General features: G+C 37.8%; 2 protein-coding genes and 1 non-coding gene across 3 annotated transcripts; 1 reads left to right on the top strand and 2 right to left on the bottom strand.

Annotated features, from left to right (window-relative positions):
• Positions 1 to 2,504: 2,504 nt before the first annotated feature.
• LOC110707283 (magnesium-chelatase subunit ChlH, chloroplastic) lies at positions 2,505 to 9,317 on the bottom strand. The gene is made up of 5 exons (XM_021885296.1): positions 7,610 to 9,317; positions 7,005 to 7,087; positions 4,600 to 6,402; positions 3,820 to 4,296; positions 2,505 to 3,059 (listed from the first exon to the last, which is right to left on the bottom strand). The coding sequence occupies exons 1-5, from the start codon at positions 9,018 to 9,020 to the stop codon at positions 2,682 to 2,684; spliced, it is 4,152 nt and encodes a 1,383-aa protein (XP_021740988.1). The 5' UTR covers positions 9,021 to 9,317; the 3' UTR covers positions 2,505 to 2,681.
• A 959-nt stretch (positions 9,318 to 10,276) lies between these two features.
• LOC110707284 (exosome complex component RRP43) lies at positions 10,277 to 17,977 on the bottom strand. Its single transcript, XM_021885298.1, has 9 exons — positions 17,808 to 17,977; positions 17,079 to 17,276; positions 16,579 to 16,628; positions 16,412 to 16,481; positions 16,202 to 16,307; positions 13,704 to 13,770; positions 13,505 to 13,580; positions 12,468 to 12,766; positions 10,277 to 11,575 (listed from the first exon to the last, which is right to left on the bottom strand). The coding sequence occupies exons 2-9, from the start codon at positions 17,236 to 17,238 to the stop codon at positions 11,492 to 11,494; spliced, it is 912 nt and encodes a 303-aa protein (XP_021740990.1). The 5' UTR covers positions 17,239 to 17,276; positions 17,808 to 17,977; the 3' UTR covers positions 10,277 to 11,491.
• A 6,462-nt stretch (positions 17,978 to 24,439) lies between these two features.
• Positions 24,440 to 24,511, top strand: TRNAK-UUU. Its single transcript has one exon. It is a non-coding gene; the product is annotated as a tRNA-Lys (tRNA).
• Positions 24,512 to 27,580: the final 3,069 nt, after the last annotated feature.

The following is a 27,580-nucleotide window of genomic DNA, read 5'->3' on the forward strand; positions in this document are numbered from 1 at the left end:
ACCCTTAAAATTATTTAATAAATTAGACTAATTTCCTAAACTAATAAAACTAAAATTCTTCATAATATTTTCGGATATTAATAAAGAAAATCTGATTTTTTTTATTTTCGAACTATTAATTTTCACAAAATAAATTTAATTAAATTATTTATTTTAGGCATAAAAATATTTTACAAAAATCGATGAATTAACATAGAGGGACCGAAATTATTGAGCTATATTGAGCTCAATATTTTCGGCCACTTATAGTTTTTCTTAATAATTTTTATTTATTTTATTAAAAATAAAAATCCTATAATATTCCTTATTTCTACTCCTAAATCAAAAATTTATTTGTTCTTATTCTATACTTGCACTCTAAGCTCAAAACTTGCTAAACAAAAATTTCATGACCAAATAAAATCTAATATTCTTCCATACATTTAATTATTTCCTAAACCCTTAAAACCCTAATTTCCATTCCTTGAAATTACCATAAATTATACAACCCTAAATTGCTATAAACTCATCACCTAAACACCTATAAATACCCCTTCCAAACACCCCAAGACTCACACTAAAAACCTCAAGAAATCTTCCTCTCACTCCCTCTCTCTCTCTCACGGTTTCCTCTCCTCTTCTCCTCCCTCAAACTTCCGGCCACCACCATCACCGGCGGCCCCCCACCGGCGACCACCAGCCACCACCGCCGGCAGCCACCACCTCTCACTGCCGGCCACCTTGCTTCCTCCTTTGCCTTGGTTTTCATCTTCATCCTTCAATTTCTCTTTTCTCCTAAACTTGTTTTACAATTCTAAAATTTTGTAATTGATTTTTATATATATTATTTCTTGAATAAATTATAGATTAAAAATTATTTAAGTTATAAAAACAGAAAATTATTTTATTAAAATACAATAATAAATTATAATTAATTCATGCACATATAGGATAAATTGGTTAAGTTGTTGTGCTTATTTGATAGCCTTATATTAATTAAGGTTATAATAATGTGTAGGGTGATCGCGATTAAGTGAAATAGTTGTGTGAATCGCTCGTGTTACGATCAAGGTACGTTATGTGGTTTGATACCTTCGAAAGTTGTCTATGAAATTATGTTTTAATACATTTCGTACGAAATTATGATTTATTATGTTTCTTATGAAAATATGATTTATTATGAAATTATGTTTATTATGATTCTTATGAAATTATTTTTATTATGATTCTTATGAAATTATGTTCTATGATGGCTTCAATTAATGATTTTGGTTAATCAAAAGAGACTTTGAATTGTGATTAAAATTATTAAAAAGGATTGGATTAAAAATGACTTACAAGTTATTGATATTCAAGTATAACGGATTTTAAAAGGTGCTTTTAAGCAATCAATCGATATGGTTATAAATCCCACTTAGGGAATGGATTACAGAAGGCTATGGACTTTGCATGACCTAGTCTTTCCTCAAGATTGGCCTTTGTTCATAAAGTAAACCACTTGGAGGGTGTGCACACTTAGTGAGGAATTGGTTTTGAAATGTAATCGATTGAGTTTTAAACTTGTCTTAAAAGATTTGAATTGTAAAAGTTCTTATATGAGTATGATATTGGGAAGATTGTGTTGAAATAATTGAAATTAAACTTAAATGATTTAATCGATGTTTTACTCATCTTACACATAATCTACTTAGCATAATTTGCTAATACGTGCTTTTGTTTTGGCTTTGCCCTGTTTACCATTTATGGTAAGCAGGTGGACTTTTCAGGTGGAAGTTGATTGATGTATATGGGAGTCCACGGGAATTTCACCTAGCTTAGGGAAAAGTTTGACTTTGTTTTTGTGTCATGAATAATGAACAATTTTATTTTGAAGTATTATTAAGGAATAAAGTATTTCCACTGCAAAAGTATTTTGAAGTATAAGCCTTGCATTTTCACGCGGCGGTAATACGCCCAAATCTATCTCTACGGTATTTATACGTATTTTTTCTACATATTCCGTAGAGGGAGATTTGGGGGTGTTACAACTCGGTCCAAAATACCCGAAAAATAAGTAAATTTACATTACATGTAAATCAGTCTTGACAAAACTTGTGAAACGAGTCGATCAAGTCAAGTCAGTCTTGAATAAACTTGTCAAACGAGTTGATCAAGTCAGGTCATGGAGAATATTAGGTTGGTGCTGTTGGGGTTTGGGTTTGGGTTTGATTTGAACAATGCCTATTCATGACTCAACTTTAGGGTTTTGGTCGACCTAACAGTTTAAGGGATTTTTAATGACAATTATATTTGCATATTATTTGGATGATGTGTATAGTTTTAATCCACATACAAAATATTTGTCAAAATACAAACCATACAAACAATCCAGCCATGAATGATGTGCAAGTCCAACCAAAAACCATGTTAGATCATCATAATCTCATTTATTTACTATGTATAAGATGATTCAAGGTCAGTCGGGTAAAATGGGTCTGGTTGGATTTGACCCAAAAAAATTAAGGCTTATTTGAGTTATAGTTATCTTGTCCAATTCAAGTAGAATAGATTGGCAAGTCTCAACATTACATGGTTAAATCAAAATTAAATATCAACAGAAGATCAGAAACATGTGTAAAGTTTTCATTTTCAGAGACAAATTATGGCTCACAATGAATAGAGAACAATGTGTCTGGCATATTCACAAGCTTATTTTACATAATTTACCTATCAACTCCTTCAATCTTGTCTTCGACTTCAGAATACAATTGCCTCAATTTCTCGATATTTTCCTCTGAAGTTTCCCAGTAACCCCTTCCATTGGCCTCTAAGAAAGTCTGTAACAACTTCCTGAAAGAGTTGGGGTTGGTGTTCATCAGCTTTTTCAGCATCTCTTCATCCTTGATGAAAGTTGTGTTGGCCTCTTCATAAACCCAGTTGTCCACTTGGCCTGAGGTTGCACTCCATCCAACAGTGTTAGTGAGTCTCTTCTCAATCTCACGCACACCCTCATATCCAGTGGACAGCATTCCTTCGTACCACTTGGGGTTCAGCAGCTTTGTTCGTGCATCTAGGCGTACAGTCTCAGAGAGAGTACGTACCTGCAGAAAATTCATTTTACAACCATTTTAGTCAACTATAATATCTCACTTACCATGTAGCTACTCGTAATCAATGAAAAAAAGTTACGACACAACTTGACTTGCCATACATTCAGCATTCTTAAAATTCCAATCTGTGACACCTTGGGCTACTAGACATTTCTTAATTTGTTGGCTTAGGATCCACTATTCATCAGAAATTTACTTAATAGACTGATATAGTAATGATGATCAAACCAATTTTACTGTTTAAAACTGTTATAAACTGAATCACTAATGTTTCTTTGTTTTATACACTTAAAGATTTTTATTTTTTTAAGTGGAAGAAAACAAGGCATTAGACAGGTGAATAATGGAATCATGTTGTTGATCTTAGGCTTCTTATGTCAGGAATAGAACATAAATTAGGTGTGTTGTCGTGTCAAGAAATTGGCGTGTACACCTTTCCCAGCAAAATTCAATAGCAGCATGTGAACTATTTTAGATACTTTTCACCATTCTCAAACACACTACCTATGTTTTAAAAGTAGGGTATTTCAAATTCCAAGATCAAAGTTAACAAATTTTGACCTTCAGCTTGATATATGCAATCAACTAAATTCCGGTTTATGTGACATTCATCTTTAAAATTACTTCTTCAATGTTATCTTATCTCATCTTAATACTATTATGAACAGATCTGGTAAAATTGTACTCAGTTTTGTAGACTGCAAAGGATTAATAAGGACAATCATTGATGACAGTGTGACACTAAGCTCACCTGAGCATTGGCTGTAGTAGTATCAGCAATGTAAGCACTTGGCTTCTTCCCATCTTTCCTGAGTCCCTGCACCAGATTTGTGGGGTCTGAATCAAAGTAGTGGCTCACATCAGTCAGAGAGATCTCCGATGAGTCAAGGTTCTGGAAAGTAGCATCAGCTGTTGAAAGAGCCATCTCGAACACCTTCCGCTTCTCAGTCATTCCAGCACCAGGTGCATCAGAATCAAAGGCAAATGACTTTCTGCTCAAGTACATATCTTGCAGTTGCTTCTCATCATTCCATGAGGAATTCTCAACAGCAAGGTTGATGTTTGACGAGTATGATCCTGAGGCATTAGAAAAGATCCTTGTAGCAGCCTCTCTAATATCAACACCAAGGGTTTCGGCTTGCTCCAGCGCATGCTTTCTCACGTAGTTCTGCTCCACTGGCTCATCAAGCTCAGCCACCATCTTAATTGCCCGATCAAGAAGGTTCATCTGATACAAGGTAACAAATTGTGGAAAAATTGACATCAGAAACTAATTCCCAAAGCATAATGATGCAGGAAATTTGAGTCCTAATATAATCTAGTAACCAAAAATTGTTAACTTGGGTTTCTTTATCCTTACCATCTCACAATCTTCAATCCTTTCAGAAACAAAGTATAAAAGATCACCTAAGTGGATTTTTAAGAAGATCATGTTTTAACATATAATTTTAGGCATTTTAGCAATTTAATCTTATTTATGACAGTATTATGCACTATATATTGTTTATGTGGATTCTTAAAAGGGCATTACCTGGTTGATGAACAGGTCTCTAAAGACACCTGAGCAGTTAACAACAACATCAATTCTAGGCCTTCCAAGCTCTTCAAGACTGACAGGTTCAACCCGATTGACTCTCCCAAAGGTATCAGCAATTGGTCTCACCCCAATCATCCACAGAACCTGACCAAGTGACTCTCCGTAAGTCTTGATGTTATCAGTTCCCCACAATACAAGTGCAACTGTTTCAGGAAATTTTCCTCCATTATCTGCTTTCTGACGCTCGAGCAGCCTATCCACAACAACCATTGCACTCTGCATGGCTGCAGTTGTAGGAATGGCTTGTGGGTCCAAAGCATGAATGTTTTTCCCAGTTGGTAGCACTTTTGGGTTCCTGATCGGGTCGCCACCAGGACCTGGCTCTACAAATCTCCCTTCAAGAGCTTGCTTCAAACTTCCCAGCTCATTATCAGCCACAACCAGCTTCAAGCACTCTCCTAAGAATGCAAAAAGAACCCTAAGTTTCTCCCTATCAGCTCGGTAAAACTTAGTGTTTGACAAGTACTGAATCCATGGTTCATTTATTCCAAACCCGAGAATTGAAGTCAATTTGTCATTGACATTCACAACTTGACCCTTACTATTAGTTGTTTTTTCTACAAACGCCATGACAGCTCCTCTTGATGTCTCAGTAATTTGCCTTAGTAACTCAACATCTTTCAAGACTCCCTTATCATTTCCTCTGTAGACATCTTCTATGCTCCTTCCAACAGTCTCGGCTAGTATAGAAGGGAGGGCGGATATTCCCTCCTCAGGACGATCCAAAGCAGCAATGTTAACCAAAGTTGCCACAGCCTCCAAGGCTGACGGAGGCTCACCAATCACATGGAGCCCACAAGGCAAAAGACGAGACTCAATCTCCATGATCTTCGAGTAGACTTTTCCTACCACAGAATCTCTTTCTTTAGCAGAGATCTCTGCTCCTTCATCAGGAAGATCCACATCTTTGTCAAGATTGCACTGTCTTGCAGTGCTGATGATGGAACTCACAATCTGTTGGCCACGGCCTGTATCTTTGAGGGATTGGTATGAGGAAATGAGCTCACTCAGTTGTTTGAGTCCCTTGTAAAGTCCAGCATTTTCAGCTGGTGGGGTCAGATAGCTTATAGTATTCGCATAGCTACGACGTTTAGCTATTGTTGCCTCAGATGGGTTGTTAGCAGCATAATAATAGACATTAGGAATGTTCCCAATGAGACTGTCAGGGAAACAAGCATCACTCATTCCCACTTGTTTTCCCGGCATGAACTCTAAGGAACCATGAGTTCCAAAATGCAGAACAGCATCCGCTCCAAATATTTTCTCAACAAATGAGTAATATGCAGCAAAACCATGATGTGGGCTGGCTGATTTAGAAAAAAGCAGCCTCATAGGATCTCCTTCATAACCAAAGGTAGGCTGAACACCAATGAAGACATTCCCATACTGCTTTCCATATACCAAGAGATTCTCTCCATCAGAGTTCAGATTTCCTGGGGCTTTTCCCCAATTTTCTTCCAAGAGTGTTGCATAAGGAGTTAGGTTCTGATACTCCCTAACACTCATTTTGTATGCAACGTTGAGATTTGGGCTGTTAAATTGAGCCTCTTTGTCATGGATTACATCTTCAATCAAGGCTTCAGCATTCTCTGGGAGGCCTTCAATATTGTAACCATCCTTTTTAAGATCTTTAAGGACAGAGAAAATGGAGGCAAATACGTTAAGGTATGCAGCAGTTCCAACATTTCCTTTGTCAGGAGGGAAGCTGAAGACTGTAATGGCAAGCTTCTTCTCAGCCTGCAAACATTCATGTCATCAGTTATAATTCCTAGTTGAGAAATTTTAATATTTTTGTGACAATTATATACAGTATATCAAGATACCTTTAAAATACAATTAAGAAAACAGGTAAGAACACTAGGGACTGTGGTAGGGATTTTCAGAGTGTACACACAAATGTTAAAAACTGAAAGATTTCGACACTGCTAAGGTTGAAGTAGGTTTTTAATCTTTAAAAGAAGTTTAGTTTACCTAATCTCAACAATGCAGGTGACAAAAAACATAAAAAATGGTGATTATCAAAAGAGCATAAAGGATGGTGCTTCTAACTCGTTGAGCCCTTAGCAAGGTTATACCTCCATTTAGATATTACAAAACAGTAAAAAAAAAAAAAACGCTATTAGCATTCATACGATTACCAGTTCAAAAATCTTTTAGTGCATGAGCTATGCAAACAGGTTGTTCTTAATATGATCGGTGTATTAAAATTGAATTCACCATAAAATATGCAGCTTATCAGAGTATGTGAAGATATTATCATATAAATTATCAAGAGAACCTAGTGTTTAGCTAATTAGTCAAAATTCTGTTGGAAAATGAACAGTTGGAACTCAAGATACCTTTGGTGTCCTCTTCAACTCAGCCCACTTAATTGCTCTAGTGCAAAGCTGATCCACTCTCTTATGAAGGGCATGTGATTTTCCTGCATCATACCAACATCATTACCAATCAGCTCCAGAAGATGATATTCTTGTTACATAATTTTCAATGTAATCAACAACAGGAATAAAAAGATAACAACAAAAGGCAGGACGTCCAAACGAAAAGAAATGACTTAGTTGAAGGCATCTCTCTAGAATATACAAATGAAATTAATCTCACACCCTACTTTGGGTTTGGATCTTCGCAATCCAAATGACATATTACAGTAATGCATCATTAAGCCAATTGTCATATTATCATGATAAAAGAGAAGCTGTGCTACAGAAATTCAATCTTCTTTTCAACATCAAAAAAGAAGCTAGCCTATGATATGATTAACAATCTTTTTCGTTTTACTATATTTTACATTCAATAAAGACTTAATCCATAACATTAATTTGCAGTGACAAAGTCTATATGCCAAAATCAAGAACACATCATATTTCAGGCAAATAAATCAACCTAAAAAAGGATATAAACTAAAGTTGGAAAATGTAAAAACATCGCTATAAAATATAGTTACCTGTTCTGGGATCGCGTCCAGCAAAAACAATAGGTTCCATCCCACCATCAAGCTCAGGAAGAGCAACCTGCAAAGCCACCTGGATAGGGTGCAAACCCAAGGTACTATTCAACCACTCTTCAGTAGTCTGAAACACCAAAGGTACAGCAACCATGTAAGGCACATTAAGCTTCATCAAAGCCTCAACTGCCCTTGGGTGATCCTGCCTTGCTGGGCCTCCAACAAGAGCAAAACCAGTAAGTGACACCACAGAGTTCACCATAGGCTTCTTGGTGATAGGATCAATAAAGAACTTCTCGACGGGGCCAGAGAAATCGAGCCCACCGGCGAAAATAGGGATCACCTTAGCCCCTCTAGCCTCCAACTCCATAATGACAGCAACATAGTGAGACTCATCACCAGTAACAATGTGACTCCTCTGAAGAACTAGCCCAATTACTGGTGCTTTTGAACTCTTAAGCTTAGGACTTGCATCCTTCCTTGTCCCATACCAATTCAAATACTCCTTCACATCATCATACATACAAGGAGCTAAAGGATGCCAAACCCCACTATCCAAGAACAAAACCGGGTCCGAATACTCGATTTTCATCCCTTTCAATGCAGGTACGTAAGACCCAGATATCATCTTCACAAAATTAACCAAATTATCTGGTGACCCTCCTAGCCAAAACTGCAAACTAAGGATGTAAAGCCTAGCATCCTGAGCTTTATCACTAGGTAAATACTTCAATACTTTAGGCAATGTTCTTACTAATTTAAGCATACTATCAGCAAAACCAGCACCTTGTTTTTTCCTCTTAAAAAGCTGGAAAAATGGGCTTTTTGATTGCCCAAGTTGAGACATACTAAATGAACCCAATTTGTTAAGTCTCATTACCTCAGGCATTGAAGGGAACACAAGAACAGCATCCATTCGATCTCGAACCTTCTCCACAGCATCCCTCACCTTAATTGCAAGCTCCTCCACAAAAATTAATGACCCAATAAAAATGTTGGCATCCTCAAGATCTTTACAGAAGCCTTGGTAAGTCTCTTTATCCCTAAGCTCCTCAACTAAGTAGCCAACAACTTCAAAATTCGCGATACCGGAGGTTTTGTTCAGGGTCTGAACTGCAGCTGAAAGGGATGATTGGTATTGAGCTTCTAAGACTACATACACAATTTTTACAGTGGGTAAATTTTTGTTTTTCACTGGGACAATTCGTCGAACTTCTGGTGATATTTGGGTGAATTGACCATTTCCAGCTACAACACACTTGATTTTACCATTTTTGGGTGATCTTGAGGTAAATTGGGTTGATTTTTTGGGGAGAAAAGAGTGAAGAATGTACTTTTTCTGTGAGATTGATGAAATAAGGTCAGTTTTGGTTGATGGTAAGGTAAATGCTGAAGATACCATGGAAGACATTGCTGTACGCTCTGTTCTTCAGAGACAAGCAAAATTTGAGAAAAGTCTCGATTTTTTGTGAGAAAACGCAAAATCTAAAATCTGGGTATAGTTATTTGGAAGTTTAATTGAAATGGGTTTGAATTTTTTTTGCAAATTCTTCTCTCTTTCTCTTGAATTTTTAGAGAGAGAGTGCAAAAAAACACTAAAACTCAAGGTACTGAAACAGAGTAGTGAAGTGTTTTATGTTAAAAGTTTCTGTTTTGTTTCTGTTAGTGGGTGTAGAAGAGGACACGTGTCATAACAAATTAGAAAAAATGGTATGAAAATGTTTTTGAGGTTGAGCTTTGTTTAGGTGAGGAGGGGAGAGAAAGTTAGAGAGTGATAGTGTACTTTGGGTTAGTTTATCTGAATCAAGGGTTTGATGATGAAATTTCTTGGCTTCCTATTGGTTGAGGTGGATTTCCTAAATAAGCCAAGTGGAGATGTAAAATTGTGACTAGATTTTAAAATGATTTTTTTGTGTATTTTGGAAAGAGGTAATGAAAGAAAGGTGGTTGTTTTTGCATGCTAAGATTTTGTGTGAATGTGTGTAAAAGAGAAATTGATATTTTATGAGAGATAGAGATGGGTCCAAGTATACTTGTTCTAGGCCATTTGATGTTGATGCAATACGTAGTCCATTTATCAAGACTTCAAGAGTAAATGTGTACATGTGTCTAGCACAAGAACTAGATGTTGGCTTGCATACAAAATTCCTTTAATGAACAAAATGATAGCCAAAATAGATGTTGTAACATTATTTTAGTGAGCAAATGATAGAGTTGTTGATGTATACAAAAGGGTTATGTTAACATGTATAATTTTAACTTAGTAATTTTAATTATTTTGATGTTGTTGGTTTGTAGTTATAAAAGATAGATAAGTAATTATCAAATTAAGAAAAATGTCTACCAAATAAGCTAAATAGACACCTAAACAGATTTGCCACTACACAAAGCAAACTCTAATAATAAACCAAAACATCCCACTATAACTAAATAATACAACTTTGAAAGCCTTATCCCCGCACATATAATTTTGTTTAACACTGGTTGGAAAAAAAAAAAGGGAAAACATCAAAAAAAAAAAAAAAAAAAAACCTTGCTTACGAGGGAACTCCTAATGTATGAAAAAGAATGGATAACAAATAATATCCTTATTATCTGTAACTAATGACCAATATATGAATTATAACAATATCATCTAAATAATTTTCATTTGGTAAGATCCAAACCTTAAGGGGCATTGTATATAGTGCGTTTATTATAAAGACAATTAAACACACAGATTTAAAACCGATACAGGTTTTAAGTATTCGCTAGGATGTAAGGAGTAAGGACATAGTCTCATAAACTATGCCATATAAAATATGGCCTTGATTTTTTTATTTTATTTTTTTCAAATGGTTTATGATCAAAGGTGCATTATGTGAAACATTATTCATTTAATATGTTTTCTATAAATCAAATGTGTGATAGCTCACTTTTATATATGCGGACTGTGGTGAACTTGAGCAGTTACATAAATGGATTCTTTGTTTAGGTCGATAAATGTTACTTATTGACTTATTGATAGAGATTGATGGTTAGCACTAAGAGCACCAAGTATGATGAAATTAAGAATGTTTTTTTTTTTTAAAATCAATATATCATGAGCACCGAATTAAAGTAAACATTGACGAGGAATGTTCCAACTTTGTAAGGAAAATTGTATCAAAAAAATTAGTGAATCTTGGATTCAACTGTTATGTAGGACAGTAGGAGTTTTTATCTTTCCTTACCATGGGAATACTAAGTAAATACAAGGATACATTTTCATTCATGTTTAAAAGGGTGCAAAACTAAAGCCAAACACAAGGGATTGCAAATTCCTAATAATTGTACTGTCCTACATTCAACCACAGGACCAAATTATGCATTTTAACAATTGTTAAGATTAAGAACTCTATTGCTGTGCATATTACTGTCACTATTCAAGTACTCATAGAAAAAGACTTAAACTACCCTTCGCCTTTCCATTAAAAATAATTATAACCTTAAAACCATGATCACAGATTAATGCATAAAGTTTTCTGTTGCATCTATATTCTATTATTCAGACAAAATTTGAACTGAGGAAAAAAAAAAGGATTACTGTCAGTATAATAATTAACATAAAAAAAAGCAGGTTACATATAATAGGTTGATTTACAGTCCCAAAAAAAAATCATATTCAAAACTAATAAAATCAAGGTAATCTGATATGAAATACAGAATACCAGTCAATCTCTTATATGAACAATCAAAATGAGATCATCTTTAATCATATGCTAAATAACCCTGTGGACAACCTTGAAAATATCCTACAAAGCTAGCCAAAAAACCTCGCTGAAGAAAAAAAAGGTCCTCAAAATAATAGTACGAAATGTACAAATATCAGCTACGGCTACCCACTAAATAACTCATTAGAATCTAATCTACCTCCATGTCAGAAATGGCTTCACTTAGAATTTGCTGAAGTTCCTGCACTCTTTGCTTTGTTAATGCAACACAATCCTGCAGTCAAGGTAAAATCATTAGCAATCAGCGTTAACATTGCTCTTATAAGTGAACAAAAAACACAGTAGTCACATCAAAACTACATTTCTTCAAATATAAGCAAATGAGCATTCGATTATCTTATACCCCCTCCGTATAAAATTAGTTGTCACATTGTACCAACTTCTTAAATTACAGAAGTGACATGATTTTACAAAAATATTACCCTTCATAAATCATCATAGTTGTACTATTTCTACTCTTTCATTGCATAATTTAAGTAGAGGCACATAATGAAATCCAATCAATAAAAATTGCTATTGGGAAGTGGGAAAGGCAACAACTACATCTGGTCAACCTAAAATGGTTGCAAGTCTCCATCTTAGAACAGCACATAAGACTTCCCAGCATATTTCTAACATTATTTTACATAATATAAATATTTAAATACGAAGACGATTAAATGATTGATTCAACAACCCCTCCGGCCTCCCCCCTACCACTAGTCCACTACCAACTGACATAAGCAATTCTTCATCAATTGCTCACGGTTTCTGACTTCTGTTTTGTTACAAAGTCATCAAAACTACAAAAGACTACAAAAAGATTTTCAACTTGCTTTATCAGCTTAAAATATGGTATAAACAAATCAGACACCTCATAATTTCTGATACATAACCAAAAGTTCATCGGTTACACTACTCACTAAACGTCCGTAAATCGGCATGCAGCAAAATGCTCCACATATCAAATAAGTTCACATGCAGCAAAATGCTCCACATGTAATTGTTTGGTAATGGAAGTGGATGTTCCAATCCAAACCAGAGGTAGCAAGAGGAATCTGCCCTTTTCATGGTCCTTCAATAATATGAGAGAGAGAGAGAGAGGCTGTTCAGGGTAAAAAACTTGCCTGGATGGCTGCTGAGTAGGCCAGAACAGGCCCGCCAGGTTTGTATAGAGAAACAAGTTGACCAGATGAATTCAATACCACGGTCACTGAAGTTTCTATAATGGACTCTTCCTCTGCCGTGGGATCAGCTAATATATAATTCTTGTGAAGAACACAAGAAAGTGAGAATGGAATGTTGCTTAAAGTCAGTTTTCTTAGCTCGTTATTAACAGGCTCTCTCTTCGACTTCCCTTCCTCCATCTCCTCTGACATAATAAAGACTCTTCCTTCATCATTCAAGGATACAACTGGGATACGCACTGCAATCAAGAAAAAGTTTTAAATCAGATATGCAAGGTACACAAAATTCCATTTGATTGAACAAGTAAAAACCTAGCACTTGCACTCAAGCCATATACTCTGAACCTATATATACATTTCCAAGGTAGTAAAGTGAAGTACAAGCATTGATTCAACGTTTCAATAGAAAAATTTTGCAAAATCCAAATTATTTTATTTCCTCTTGTGAGACATAGTTAGGCATTAGAACTTCCTGCTTACTCAGGAAGCTTGTTTCTAGGAGAGTTTGGAAAAGGCTTTCTAGTGTATTAATAAGGAGGATAAAGTAAAACATATGGTGTAAAATGTTGGTTAGGTACTTAGGTGTAAGAAAAAGGTAGATAAAGTAATAGATAGTGACTGGAAAGGTGTAAACAGTGTAGGGTAAAAGGGGTAAGATAGTAGAGAGGAATTGCCAAAATTGGAGTCAATTAAGAGTTTAGAAAAACCTCATGACAGAAAGTGAGTTGCAATTTCTGAAACAGGGAGTAGAAAAAATAGTAAGGAAATGAATAAAATTAATTGTGAACCACCTGTCTCACCATGGAAATGCATAAAATTTTATCAGTTTGTGAAATCTCCAAAATAGGAAAATGTGACCATTGATATTAAACGGAGGGAGTATATCGCTAAAAGTGAGATATAAAGACCCTACAACAGAAAAGTGAGAAGGATCAAGGAAATGATAAACAAGAGAAATGGACTGATAAACAGCTTACAATTAGAAAAGGCAGCAACTGCAGAAAGTAAAGCAGCATCAAAAAGAGCGCCATCAGCATCCAAACAGCATATATCCTGGACCAGTAGAAATTTAAAAATAATGTTGATAATTGAAGTCTGAATGGATAATATCATTTAGATCCTAAAATAATCAAATTTATCACAGGACGAAGAATGAGGCAGGAACAAAACAGTTACCAAGTACGCCATCCAAGCAGCTTTTCCACTGACTAAGCACAGCTCCTTCAGATTTATCATCCCGGAACTGCAGAACCCATAGAAAGTATCTCAAAAATCAAATATTTGAAATAAGAGCTATTTCAGATACATAAAATAGTTGCAATAAGTAATCAAATGACACAGCTCTAAATAGCTAAACGTTGGGATAGCAAACATTGAGGAAGAAAAACATTAACCATTCACAGTTCAAATGAAACTTGCAAGTGATTTACAAGCTAATTAGACGACACTCCTACCACCCCATTTAGAAGAGAGGTTATAAAGGTCAATTTCAGCTACCATTAAGAAGCATCTTATAAACAAAAATAAATCAATAGTTAAATTTTGATGTAAGACTCTTAGCATCAAGAAATGTTAAAACCCATATTACTGTCTAATAGATATGGATATCCACAACTCCATAAATTGTGCACATTAGTGTGACTGTTGAACAATATATATTCAACCTTTTCTTTTTTCTTTTTTTTGTCTTTTTTTTGTCTTTTTTTTTTTTAATGTTCAGCTCACTTGACATATGTAGTTTAAGAAAATTTTGAAAAAAAAGTGAAGAGAGAGTGTATAAAGGTGGGCGGGTGTAAGAAAAAAGGTGAATAAAGTAAGAGAGAGTGTTTGAAAAGGTGTAAAGATTGTGGGGTAGATGGTAAAAGGGGTATGCCAAAAATGAAATAAAGTAAGTTGAGTAGAAAAAAAAAAGAACAATTATATAATGGAAAGTGAGTACAACGGCAATATTATGGTAGTATATCATTGAAGGGGAAGCTAAAAGAAGGCCAAGGCCCCCCTAATCCAAACAATAAACACAAGTTCCCCATCCTACACTTACATTAAATCAGAAGTGATATAACTAATAGTATCTGTGCTCCCAGCCAGATTATAAAGACCTCCTATATTTCTCAATTAAGGGCTCAAACACACTCAAAGCAATAACTCCTTTGCCAAACCTAACATTTGGAAGTCTGGTAAGCTACCTTTAAAACCACTTTAATACTGTATCTTACAAAAAAAAATTACCTAAAAGGCACCTATTAGCTCTTCAACCAATCAAAAGCCTTCACCTAAACATCATAAGACACAGTAAATATGCAAACAAAGCCCATATTGAGGGGCAACACACGTCACACCTCCATGCCAATACATCAATCTTCAAAAGAAATGATGAGCATTCTGCATAATCTTTCTCTTACTTGTGCTGAGCAAGTAACAGCTTCTGAGTCTCAATATTGACTACTTGTAACTCGTTCTAACATTCAGCAAACGTCTCTAATTTCATGAGCTAAAACAGAACCTAACCCACCAAAAAGTATGTTGGATAGAAGGCGCCATCAAACAGTCTGAATAGGAGATTTCTCAGTCACCACTCACCAAGCTACCAAAAAACCTGCAAATGGTACTTTGTTCTTTCTTCTAACTAAGAATGACAACTCTTAAATGGTTGAGTGTTCTTATCCCAACCCATAAATTCAAGCTTCTTAGGCAGAGTGGAAGCTATCCAAAGAAAATTTGTGCAGGCACAAATAATGTGAATAAAGACTCCAGTGGTCATGATGACCACATCTCAGGCCACAAGCACAATTTTACACCATTCATGATTCAGCTACTTTAACAGATTACTACTAAATTACATTCCAATTCTTAACCCTGACAAGAACAGCATAGCCTAAAGAGCAGAAGTAACCTTGACAAACCCAATTGCGTCCAGTAGAGTGAACACGTAGCATGACAAACCACACACATTAAATTTTGGACTTATGCAGATCAACCAAGAGGCCTCGCATGGCTAAAAACACCTACCAAAATTGGTCTACTGTTCAACATTTCCACAAGTCTACTAGTCAAATTGAAGTATTGAACCACCACAAACTAGCCTGTAATTGATAATCCTATTCAGACCTTTTGGAGTGAGGAAACTCATCAGCATACGACACATATTTACCTCAAAACCACACCTTTTTACAAAAAAGAGTACGAAAAGACATGTTTTCAAATTGTTAGAATATACCTTGAATCTGTTAGCCCCTTACAAGTGACCATCACTTGTACTGTATAAACTCTCTAGTTTAAATTAGCCGCTATTCAATAATCTGTAGATTGGTTTGTACCTCAAGATCAACAAACTCTCCTCTCGTCTGTCCATGGACGTAATTAACTCATGATCCACGTAAAATATGTGTTCTTGTTTGTTGATCTCTCTTTCTTGTGTTTGTCATAACACAAATGTTTTGACAAACAATGTCATGAACATAATAAATTGTTCATGTCAATCATGAGTAGTAAAACGTCTAAATAGTGATGCCAATATCTCAGGAAGTACAACTGATAGGATGTGTATCAGTATATATGTCGTTAATGCCAATGATGCCTGAGGTGCAACCAAATTATGTCTAAGGTTTAAAATAAACTTGGCAATCAATTGTTTAGAACTAGCAAGCAAAAACCATTAACAGCCATTTAATTACCTTAAAATGGTGTCCGCTAATTGCTTTGATATAACTGGTGCTGCATCGGCTGGCCTTCCAGGCCTAACAAGGGGGGAACAAATAGGAGGCATGTGAAACTCAATAGCTGCAATAACATAAATAGCAATGTTACAAAGATGAAATTGGTCATAAATTGAGCATAAAACATATTTAACACTGAAGAAATGACAAAGATGAACATATGCTAACCTAGGTTACCCTCATCTGGTGACTCCGTTGAAGGAGTCATGATTTCCATCTTGACCGCAGCAAGCATAGTCTGTAGAAGGGACATATGAAATTATTTAGAATCCATAGAAGCCTTTCTATTGAACAAAGTAAACATGATTACAAGGGACAGTCAGAAAATAACTTACAGTGCAACCAATTTTTACAAGTGCAGACCCATTAGCAGATGAAACAGCCCCTGCACAGGTACGTTATAGCATGAGGCGTGCCAGATAATATCCTAGATAAACTAAATAAAGTTATCCACAAATCTCATGACTTAATAAACTGTATTAAGAGTTTTTTATACTTTGGAAAGTACAAATACAAATTTACGGGACCTATCAGGTTGTGCCTAATGAATCGTGAAGAGCTAACATGTTGAAAAAAGTATCAATCCCTCACATAACAGCACTAGAGTCGTTAGTATAAGTATTTTAATTTAAAAAGAAAACAAAAAACAAACAGCAAAAATAAACTTGTAAAAACTGCATATTCAACAACAGCAAATACTTCCCGTGTTTATCAGAATTAACCGGGAGTTTCTCAGGAAAGCACAGCTACAACACATGAAATCAAAAGTTGTTGACTTTAATATAAACAAAACAAAATCAGTGCTGGGAAATATAAGCATTCGATCGAAACCAACCAAGTGCCACAGTTGTATCTCTAGCTGCATTAAGAGTCCTTGCATCAGGTCTTAAGGACTTAACAAAATGCCGTTCATAAAACTGAACAGGAAATAAGCGTCTGAAAGCATCAATCTCCATATCTGCTGACAAATCACTGGAAGCCATTGATGACCCCATCTCAATATTTACCTAAAACGCCCTCGAATCTCCGGACCCTATAAGAAATATAATGGAAATATAAACACAATGAAGATCGTTGCAGCAGAACACAATTATGAACCTAAATTGCTTAGATACAATTCCCAAATACCAAGTCCCATGAAACTATGTTAAAAGGTTATTACTAATTGATACAGCCCAAACAAAGAAACGTATTTAACTAGTGAGTAGCCCGGGCAATGCCCTCGAATTTTCAATTCCCAAATCAACATAACTCATGCAAATACAGCAAAATATCAAAATAAACAGTAAATATGAACAACATTACACCTTTCATGCAAAATTTCAATTATTATCCAAAAAACAGACAGAATTAGACAATTAAAACTCCTCACAAACCCCAAATTTCAACAGTTATCAGATAATTAATACAAGAATATAGCTAGAAATGAGACATTTTAATCAAGTCTTTCACAAATTTAAAACCTAAACAATAGAATAAAAAATAAAAATAAAAAGCTGATTCTCGATTTTTACAGTAGTATACTAAAAAAAATGCGAAGCAGAAAGAGAAAACAAACAAAGACCTGTTTTGATAGTGGAGTTGGCTGCGGCGCTGAAGAGTGGTTCGCCGCCGTAATCACCGGCGAGAAGGAGGAGAGGGCGAAGCGGGAGGGTAGAGTGGGTTTGGCAATGGCGTGTGAGCTACTTTGTTTCTGAACCCAATTCAAAAAAGTAATTAAATGTGTTAGGGTTGATAACTTGATATGGCATATAGAATGAAAGCATAAACACAAAGTTTCAAATTTGGCTGACCACCCTGTGCGATAAGGATTACTGGGGTTATTCGTAGGGATGTCAGTGGGGCAGGTCAAATAGAAAACTCATTTTAACAGGGCGGGAATGGGTCTTGGTTTGGCAGGTGATGGGGCGGGATGGGGATAAAAACCATACCCGCCATGGGTGATGGGGCGGGGGTGGATTTTAGGTTGTACCCGCCCCATTTCGTACCCGTCTCATCCCCTTATCAATATATTTTTAAAAACAAAATTATATACTTTTATACTATTTTATAAAAAAAAAAATAGTAAATATAATACTTTGTAATACACTTATATTATAAACAAAAAAATGTGTAATATTAACAATAATTTTTTTTCGTTTTGCAATCATTATTAATTATGAAGGATTGTGTATTTGAGAGGCGGGGATTAGGCGGGTCGTAGGTGGGGGGTGGATATCCAAGTGGGGGTTGGGGCGGGGATGGTTTTGGAATTGTACCCGCCGAGGCGGAGATGGGAATGAATTTTAGACCCGTCGAATGGATTGGAATGGGGATGAATTTTAGACCCGCTGCGGGGATGGGGATGGGGATGAGTATGAAAATTTTAGATGGGGATGGAGATGGGAAGGCCAACATCCGCCCCCGCCCCGCCCATTGACATCCCTAGTTATTCGGTCGATTAGGGGTTATTTGATCAGGGGTGACTCAGTCAATTAAGGATTATCCAATTAAAGTTTTAGTGTGTGTCAGCCGGCCACAGGGTTTGGTCATCGATACAGAAAACGCACTAAAGCATAAAAGAGATTTTCATTGATATAGAATGATGAATTAATGAGCTTATATGACTATAAAACAAGGATTAAAATATGATAAGAATTAATGTTTAATTTATTGTTGTATACTAAAAATGTTGTTGTATAAAAAAAATTCAATTTTATAATGTACTTCGTATGTATTAGGTATAATTAATTAATCTTTTGATTAAATTTTTGAAAATTTAGTCGGGTGAGATGGGAATCGATTTTGAATCATCATGATTTTATTTGTTTCCCTATAAGGTTGGTATGCTAATAACTAAAGATATATTTGAATGAATTACATGAAAAAATAGCACAACCTTATTGTACTCCTAGATTAAAATGTGTACTGTATTCCAATGTATAAATGGTATCGTCTAATTATCTCCGGAGCTATTGTTACTATTGATGCAATGTTCACTTAAGAATTGGCAATTGTTTGATACACGGTGTCATGGGAAATAAATTGCATCCATTCCAAAAATGAAGCATTAGACCTTGTTTATTTCACCTTATTTTTACTTATTTCAGATCAGATCAGATCAGAAAAAATAAATTATGACATGCTTTATCGATTTATATGTCCATCGCTAATTATCTTTAATATTGTAATGAAAAATTATGAAAATTATGTATTAATATGATACACATTATTACGAATTTAACAAGACCGCACTTGATGTATTTTTCCTTATAAATTAGTGTACATTTAAGGTCAAATTTTAGTCAAATCAGATCTGATCAGAGAAAACAAATTCAAATCAAATCTAATAAGAAAAAATAAGGTGAACTAAACACACACTATTTTTTTTTATTATATATACAAAACATACCCTATTTTAATGGTAAAGATGAAGGTGCTATGTGTTTCGGGGTTTTCTGATGTCCTGCGGGAGAGTTACAACACCGAGACTGGAACCGGCCGCCTGTACCTGCAAAATAACGGAGACTCCTGAGAGCTCCGCCTCCAACGGTCAAGTTAGTACCTGATTAAGGAGTAATTAATACGGAAATTAAAGTGGTTTAGTCTCTCTAGGTGAGAGTGTTTAATGTATAATCCGTGTGTTATTAGAGTTCTCCCTCTCTTAATGAGGATTAAGAGGAGTATTTATAGTCTTGAGAAGCGTGCCACTCTCTAGGTTTAGGGTAAACCTAGGGCTGACCGGGCCTCTAAACAGGATTGGGCCTTGGTGGCCGGTTTTCCCATTTGGCATGGGTGGACACGTGGCGTGTCTCAATTGGTCCGCAGAGGACGAATCTGTAATTGACACGTGGCAGGCTCCTATTGGCCTACGTGAAAGACACGTGGCGGAACCTGGTTGGTCCACTTGTCAGACGGTGATTGGTGGATAAAAATCCCCTAATCATTTGCCCCTCACAGGTGGCACGTGACTGGTCACGTGTCGCCTGTGACAGGTGTCGCATGGTGACAGGCGACGGCCTGCTGCAGGTGTCACCTTGCAAATGGCCGAGAGATTTTCCCGCCCAAATTTTGAATTTGGAAGCGACCCTTCGCCTTCTCACTTTGCCTATATAAGGAAGTGCTGACTTCGGTCATTTTTCACATTTGAGAACTTCGCGAGAGAACATTCGGACCCCTGAACTTGCTCTGACACTTTTGTTGCCTACCGCCTGCTCTGACAAGCCGTTTGCAAGGGATTTCAGAATTTCATCAGTCGTCACTCGTTCAGGTAACCGTCGGTTCTCTTATTCTTAATTTTTTTTCTTATTATTATTTTTTGAAATGGCACCATGGAAGCACACGACACGACCTAAGTTAGTGATCAGCCGGTCACCGGGGACGGCTGAATCTAGGACTAGGAGTGCCGCCTGCCCTTTTCTGGACCCATCTTTGCCCTTTATACAAAGTCCGACTGTATCTGTGTCTATGCAGAACGTGATGGCCAGAACAAAGAAGACTGCTAGGATCTCAAACTCGGACGGCTCCTCCCAAAGGGTGCCCATTAGTGAAACATCTGACCAAGCGCCAGATGTAGAAAGGAAACAAGGCGGCTGCCAAGCCGACAGTTCTGAGGGAGGGGGCAAGGTGGTCCCTTCCCATTTTACCGTTGATATGTCCAACTTTTCTCCTGCTCCTTCTGAGGGAGAGGAGGCGGGCCCCTCTAGGAGAGGGGAGGAGTCGTCCTCTTCGGACTCGTCAGAGGACGAGTCCGAGTCCAGCTCTTCTGGCCACGCTTCTCCAGGCTCAGAAGAAAGAAACAGCCGCCTACAAGAGGCAAGGCTTTCTCATGCAGTTGAGAAGGGGAGCCATTGGGCGGAGCCGTCCGCCTCTTACAGAGAGGAAAACACCCCCTACTACTGCACGGTACCCCGGGGCCGGATCGCGGCCATGAAGGACAAAGTGGAGAGCTTTATAGCTAACCACAGAATGGGCCCCGGATTTTTACTGTTCGTGCCGGATCCAGAAGACACTGTCGTCTGGCCGGCTGGTACCAGCTATGATAGCGGCTGCTTTGGCTGCTATGAGGCGGCCATCAAAGCTGGACTGCGCTTCCCATTACATCCGGCTGTTCAGCGGATTTTAGATGGGTATGATTTGGGGTTATGGCAGTTAGCCCCCAACTCTTGGGTAAACGTACTCGGCTATGTGGCCGGGTGCGAAATGTACGGGGTGGAGCCAAGCTTCGAGGCTTTCGCCCACATGAACTATCTCAGCCGGACCCCTAAGTCGGGCGGTACCGGCTGGTATCAATTAACAAGCCACAGGGGCTACCTCATGACGAGAGGTAAGGCGAACAAATGGAAGGATTGGCGGAACACCTTCCTTATCATCGAGGGTTCAGACACGGAGCTGAACAAACGCTTTAACAAGTGGAATAGGGATCCGCCTCTTCTCGCAGGCGGCCGCAGCATGCCGCCTGTTCCCCCAAAGGCTAAAAAAGAGATCCTAGACAAAGGACTCTTCAAAGTAGAGACTAGGGTGAACTCTACTTCAGGGGTACGAGAGCAAGTACCCCTGAACTGCGTCCCGAGCTTTAAGTGGCTCTATGACGAGTATTTTTTGGCCGCCTGTGGCCTCAGCAGTCGGTGCTCTAGAGGTAGCCGGCCTGACAAATACTGTTTTTCACGCCTTGTTTACTTGAGATTTTTACTAACTTTGTTGTTTATTTTTTGCAGCTGACGCCATGAGTAAAATAACAGCATCCAAGACTGCGGCGGCCATGTTGCGGGCCTCTCTCATGCAACAGTCTTGTACCGACTCCCCCAACAAGGGGGCACCCTTGGTAGGCCTCGAAACTCTTCCTCTTTTAGGAGTTGGCTTATGCATATACTAACTTTTTTTTTTTTTTTTTTTTTTTTTTTTTTTTCAGTCGGGCACTCCAAGAGCTTCTTCCTCGCAACAGCCGGACCCCAAGGCCCGGAGGACGACTGTTGCAAGCTCTCCTGGGTCTTCCAGGAAAACAGTGGCGGCTGAAAAGCAGCCGGCCACTTCTTCTAAAACTCCGGCGGGGCCGCCTAGAAGTATGGACAATTACTTGAAAAAACTCACTTGCTTTCTTCTTGACTAGGTCTAACTTGCTTTTTTACGCTTGATGCAGCCGGCCCTCAGGAACCTGACTTGGTAGAGGTAGCCAAGTCCATTATCAAAGCAGTTCCTCCATCTGAAAGGGAGGCGGTCAGGGGTGTCGGCACCCTTGACCTTGATGGGATTGCAGGGGTCCTTGCTGAGGTATACTTAGCATTTTTTGTATTTGAGTTCCAGGACGCCTGTTATCTTGTTTGGAAACTGACGTCTGTTCCCTTTTTACTTAGGCCCTGCTCCGAGTGAACGGCCTTCGCAAGCCGCTTGATCGGAAAAACAAAGAGGTAAAGGCTGCAAAAGCTATGGCCGCCTCTAACTGTGATAAGGCAATGTTTCAAATTGCCCAAAATGAAGTTCTGACAATTGATATTCTTTATTATCAGGCGCAGGCTGCCGCCGCTATCCGGGCTCAGTTAGAGGCGGCCCAGAAGAGGAACAGCGAGCTGGAGGCGACCGTCTCCAACCTCAAGGCCGAGCTTAAACCTCTCCGCCAAAAGATACTCTCCTATGATACCATGGAAAAATCCTTGGCTAACGTAAAAGAACGCCTGGTGACCCAGGAGAAGAGTCTAACGAAAGAGCTCTCGGAGAAGGCTGATCAAGAGAAGAGAGAGCTCTCGGAGAAGGCTGAGCAAGAGAAGAGAGAGCTCGTCCGAGAGATGATTGAAGACTCTTCCTAGATCCAGCGCATGACCTGGAGCCGCCTCTTCCCCAGTGCCGACTTTGCCTCGTGGGAAAAAACGTACCGCCAGTGTTCTGAAATATATAATCAAGAGATCCTGGCGGCTGCTGAGGACGAGGCGTTGGAGGAAGCCTTGGTTGAGGATGAGCCGGTTGTGGCGCTTGTGCCACTTGGGGGCAAGGCATCGAAAAAGGATGCAGCTGAAGCCGAGTCCAGCAAGAAGAGTGCTGACCAGGCGGCAACTGCTAATACTGAACTGTCCCCTTCTTAAGCTTTAAGTATTTTTTCCACGGCCTGCGTGCCGTTTGCTTTGTATTTACCCGGCCAGGGGGCCGGGGTTCTGAATATTTTTATCTTCATTAATGAAATCATTTTTTGCTTGGAATTTGTCTGTGTTGAATATTTGATATTGCATTGTACACTATATCGACTGTTTTGCATGGCCGATTGTAGACAGGTACGGATGGTCCGCCTATGCCCCTGGACGACTGGTTGTCTGTTTCCAAGCTGGGCGATCAGTCGGCCATTTATTCAATTGGTCTGACCAAGTAAATAGTATTACCTAGTCGCCAAGGAATTAAGTAGGATAACAAACGGCGGGTACCGGTTGTTTCCCTTTATTGCCAATGTTGGCTTTTAACTCGTAATTTGTTAACCTAGCAAGAGTAGTGGTTGAGAGCCCCTGTTTGTTAAAAACAGGCGGACGACTCATACCTTTTAGGCTCCATACTAAGTTTGAGTGACTATTAAGTTAACATAAGAGTTACTTAGTCTTCGTCACAATCTAGATTGAGTAGTAGAGGTACCAGGCGGCGGAGGCCGGCTGATTTTCTTGATTTGCCAATGTTTGTTGGCTATTAACTCAATAGGTTACCTAGTAGGAATAGGGGTTTGAGTGCCCTTGTTTGTTTAAAACAGGCGGACGACTCAAACTTTTTAGGTTCCATACCAAGTTTGAAGGAGTGACTATGAGTTAACGTTGGAGTTACTCAGTCGCCGCCACTTTTGTTTGAGAAGTAGAGGTACCAGGCGGCGTAGGCCGGCTAGACCCCTTGATTCGCCAATGTTTGTTGGTTATTAACTCAATAGGTACCCCCTGCATTTATCCCAAGTAATACAGGCGGTCATCTGACTCAGACGTCAACTGCTACCACTGGTTTGGTTAGTGATAGAGTTATCCTTGTCTCAAAAAAGGCTACGTGGTTGCCCTTGGGGACAGTCGTATAGGTGCCGTGTAATTAGTTTATAGAACAATGTTCCACCCAAAAGGGAGCTGCTCTCTGCGACGAATTTCATCCGGAGGGATGCCGTCGGACGCCTGCTATGATGTTGGGACAGGTCGTATTAGTTTTGTAAATTGATCAGGTTCGAGGAGTATCACAGGAGGCGGATCCATTACGATTGTGTTGGATGCCTTCTTAGCTCAGTGGTAGAGCACGTGGCTTTTAACCACGTGGTCGTGGGTTCGATCCCCACAGACGGCGCCAAAATGTTTCGGGGTTTTCTGATGTCCTGCGGGAGAGTTACAACACCGAGACTGGAACCGGCCGCCTGTACCTGCAAAATAACGGAGACTCCTGAGAGCTCCGCCTCCAACGGTCAAGTTAGTACCTGATTAAGGAGTAATTAATACGGAAATTAAAGTGGTTTAGTCTCTCTAGGTGAGAGTGTTTAATGTATAATCCGTGTGTTATTAGAGTTCTCCCTCTCTTAATGAGGATTAAGAGGAGTATTTATAGTCTTGAGAAGCGTGCCACTCTCTAGGTTTAGGGTAAACCTAGGGCTGACCGGGCCTCTAAACAGGATTGGGCCTTGGTGGCCGGTTTTCCCATTTGGCATGGGTGGACACGTGGCGTGTCTCAATTGGTCCGCAGAGGACGAATCTGTAATTGACACGTGGCAGGCTCCTATTGGCCTACGTGAAAGACACGTGGCGGAACCTGGTTGGTCCACTTGTCAGACGGTGATTGGTGGATAAAAATCCCCTAATCACTATGTATGTTAGATCTACTATTGAATGAATAAATTGTCGAACTTATAAATTTTTATATTTGTAAGAATCCAAAAAAAGTAAACTAAGTGATTTCGGAATCATGTCAAACGGGGTATAACAACGACAACAATTGAAGCTTTAATCACAAAGACAGGTCGACTATATGAACCAAGATTTTATATCTTGTACTCGTCAACTATGATCCTTTCGTTTCATTTCTCTTTTTTCAATGTCACATACTTTTACAAACCCAACTTCCTTATGTCCTTAATTCCTTCCATTCAAGTCGTCTTTGGTTTACCCTTCTTCGATCTCTTAATCCCAAATCTCTACTTCCCTTAGTGAAACGTCTTTCAATCTTTGTTCGATATGTCCAAATCAACACAATCGCTTTCCCTTGTTGACATAAAATTCTTTATAAGACAACATTATCTAGGTTGAGGACAAACTTTTTAATACTCTCCATCCTATTTTAATTGCCCTATTTGACTGAAAAGGTTATACGCAAAATATTTTGTTTTCTTATCAAATAAGCCAACACTTTGTTTGGGTAGTATTAAGGGAAGGAAAAGAAGGGGAGGGAGGTGAAGGGGGTGAAGGGGAGAGAAAGGAAGATTGATGAGTTTTCCTTCCAAATCTCTCCATTGTTAGAGGGATCATTTTTTGTAGAATTTAATCCCTCCAATTCCCTTCATCCCTAATTTGTTATCTAAATAAAAGATATTCACTCCCTCCATTTCACTTCCCTTCCTTTCCCTCCATTTTCTTCAATCCATATACACTGCAAGTAAAATGGGATGAAAGTAGTATTACAACTTTTTTTTATAGAAAAAGTAGTTTTTCCGTCTCAGAATAGCTAAACTTGTTATTATCACAAATTTCTTAAAGTATTATGTAATTCTATTTATTAACTAAACATTTTTTTTAAACGTTAAGATACGAGGAAGGGCTCCCAACCCTATCACATAAATGAGAGATGAGACATCGAACACCATCACTTGGGGGGAGATGGAGGGACTAAACGTGTCTTATTCCATCTACTTGGCAAAAGAGCTAGTTGTTAGTCATGCACTAGTGTAAATTAAACTTTGGTTGACTCGAGTTGAGTCCCTACCAAAACAAATTGAGGTCCCGTGATTTGTATAGGAGGCAAGCTAGTTCAAGTCATTGCCAGTTTTGGACACAACTAAGCCAGGAAGGAGGGCATCAAAATTTGATCAAACCCCATAATCAATTTGAGACAATTTTTTGAAACTTACTTTGAAGATTAATAAAAATCAATTTGTTGGTAATTCAAATCTATAACTAATTAAAACCGCTACATCATCTTGATACACGTGTCAATTTTTCATGAAAAAATTTCCCACCAAAATTATTTTTGACAACATCCTATTTTCCTCTATTTTTTTTATTATTTTTATTTTTGTCATTCCGAATTCAATCATGGTAAAATATTTTTTAAAAAATTAAATAAAAGTGTAAATATCAATCTACCAAAAATGCATTAATAATTTCTTATCTTCCAAAAACCTTATGTTATGTAAGTTTTCAATTTGTTGCAAAATTAATTAGTATATACTTCATCCGTTCTTTTTTTATTGCACCATGAGGGATTTCACGCTTGCCAATGCATTACTTTAGCTATTAATATCTTCAATTATACTTTTGTAAAAATTATAAAAAAAAATGATATTTAAAAAGTAGATTTCGAGACGAATCTAACTAGATCCCACATGACTATATTTTTCCTAATGGATAAATCACAAATGATGGTCAAAGAAGATTAAGAGAATAGTGTAAAAGTCCTTATGGTGCAATAAAAGAAAAACCGAGGAAGTATATTTTATTGAAAAAATAAATTTTAAAAATCTAAATCATGCATCGTACGATTACTAATCTAGGGTTTAACATTTTAGAGCATTTGTTAGGGCCAAATATACAAAATACTAAAAATAAGTTGCTTTTTAATCAGTACTTGGATTGCAGGTGATGGAATTTTGCACACTGAAAAATGTGGAAAAATGTGGAATTTTTGCAACACTGAAAAATTGCATAGACTCTTGGTTTTGTTGATGGTCCACCAAATTAAGACCTATCTTCAGAAGCATTTCAACAAGGACAAGAAAGTCTGAATTGTAATTTTATTGTCAGCTGTCCATATGACTCCAGTATAAGAAGCCAATGTCATAAGCTCGGAAAGCTGAAGTTCCATTACATGCTATAGCTCCTCCATTGATAGCATCCCGGATTCGGATTTCAGTAGGCTAAAATTAAATCAATTCCTGCATCAGGAGAGCACATCTGAAAGAATCATCCACTTGAAATGCAGTACGGAGTCACTACTGTGTCTTATCAGATGAAATCAAACAACTCAAACTATATTGATCACTGAGACTAACCTGTTAGAACTCTAGAAAGGAGTTGCAAATTTCTGAGTCCAAAGGAATCAGTAATCTGGAGGTTTGTTACCAGTATTCCAGCAGTCGACCATTTGGAAACTAAATTGATCAAATTTACGCCACCAGCAACATCTTAACCCACATACAAAGTAGTAAGGAAG

Source organism: Chenopodium quinoa, unplaced genomic scaffold (genome assembly GCF_001683475.1).
Source record: "Chenopodium quinoa cultivar QQ74 unplaced genomic scaffold, ASM168347v1, whole genome shotgun sequence".
NCBI classification, from domain to species: domain Eukaryota; kingdom Viridiplantae; phylum Streptophyta; class Magnoliopsida; order Caryophyllales; family Amaranthaceae; genus Chenopodium; species Chenopodium quinoa.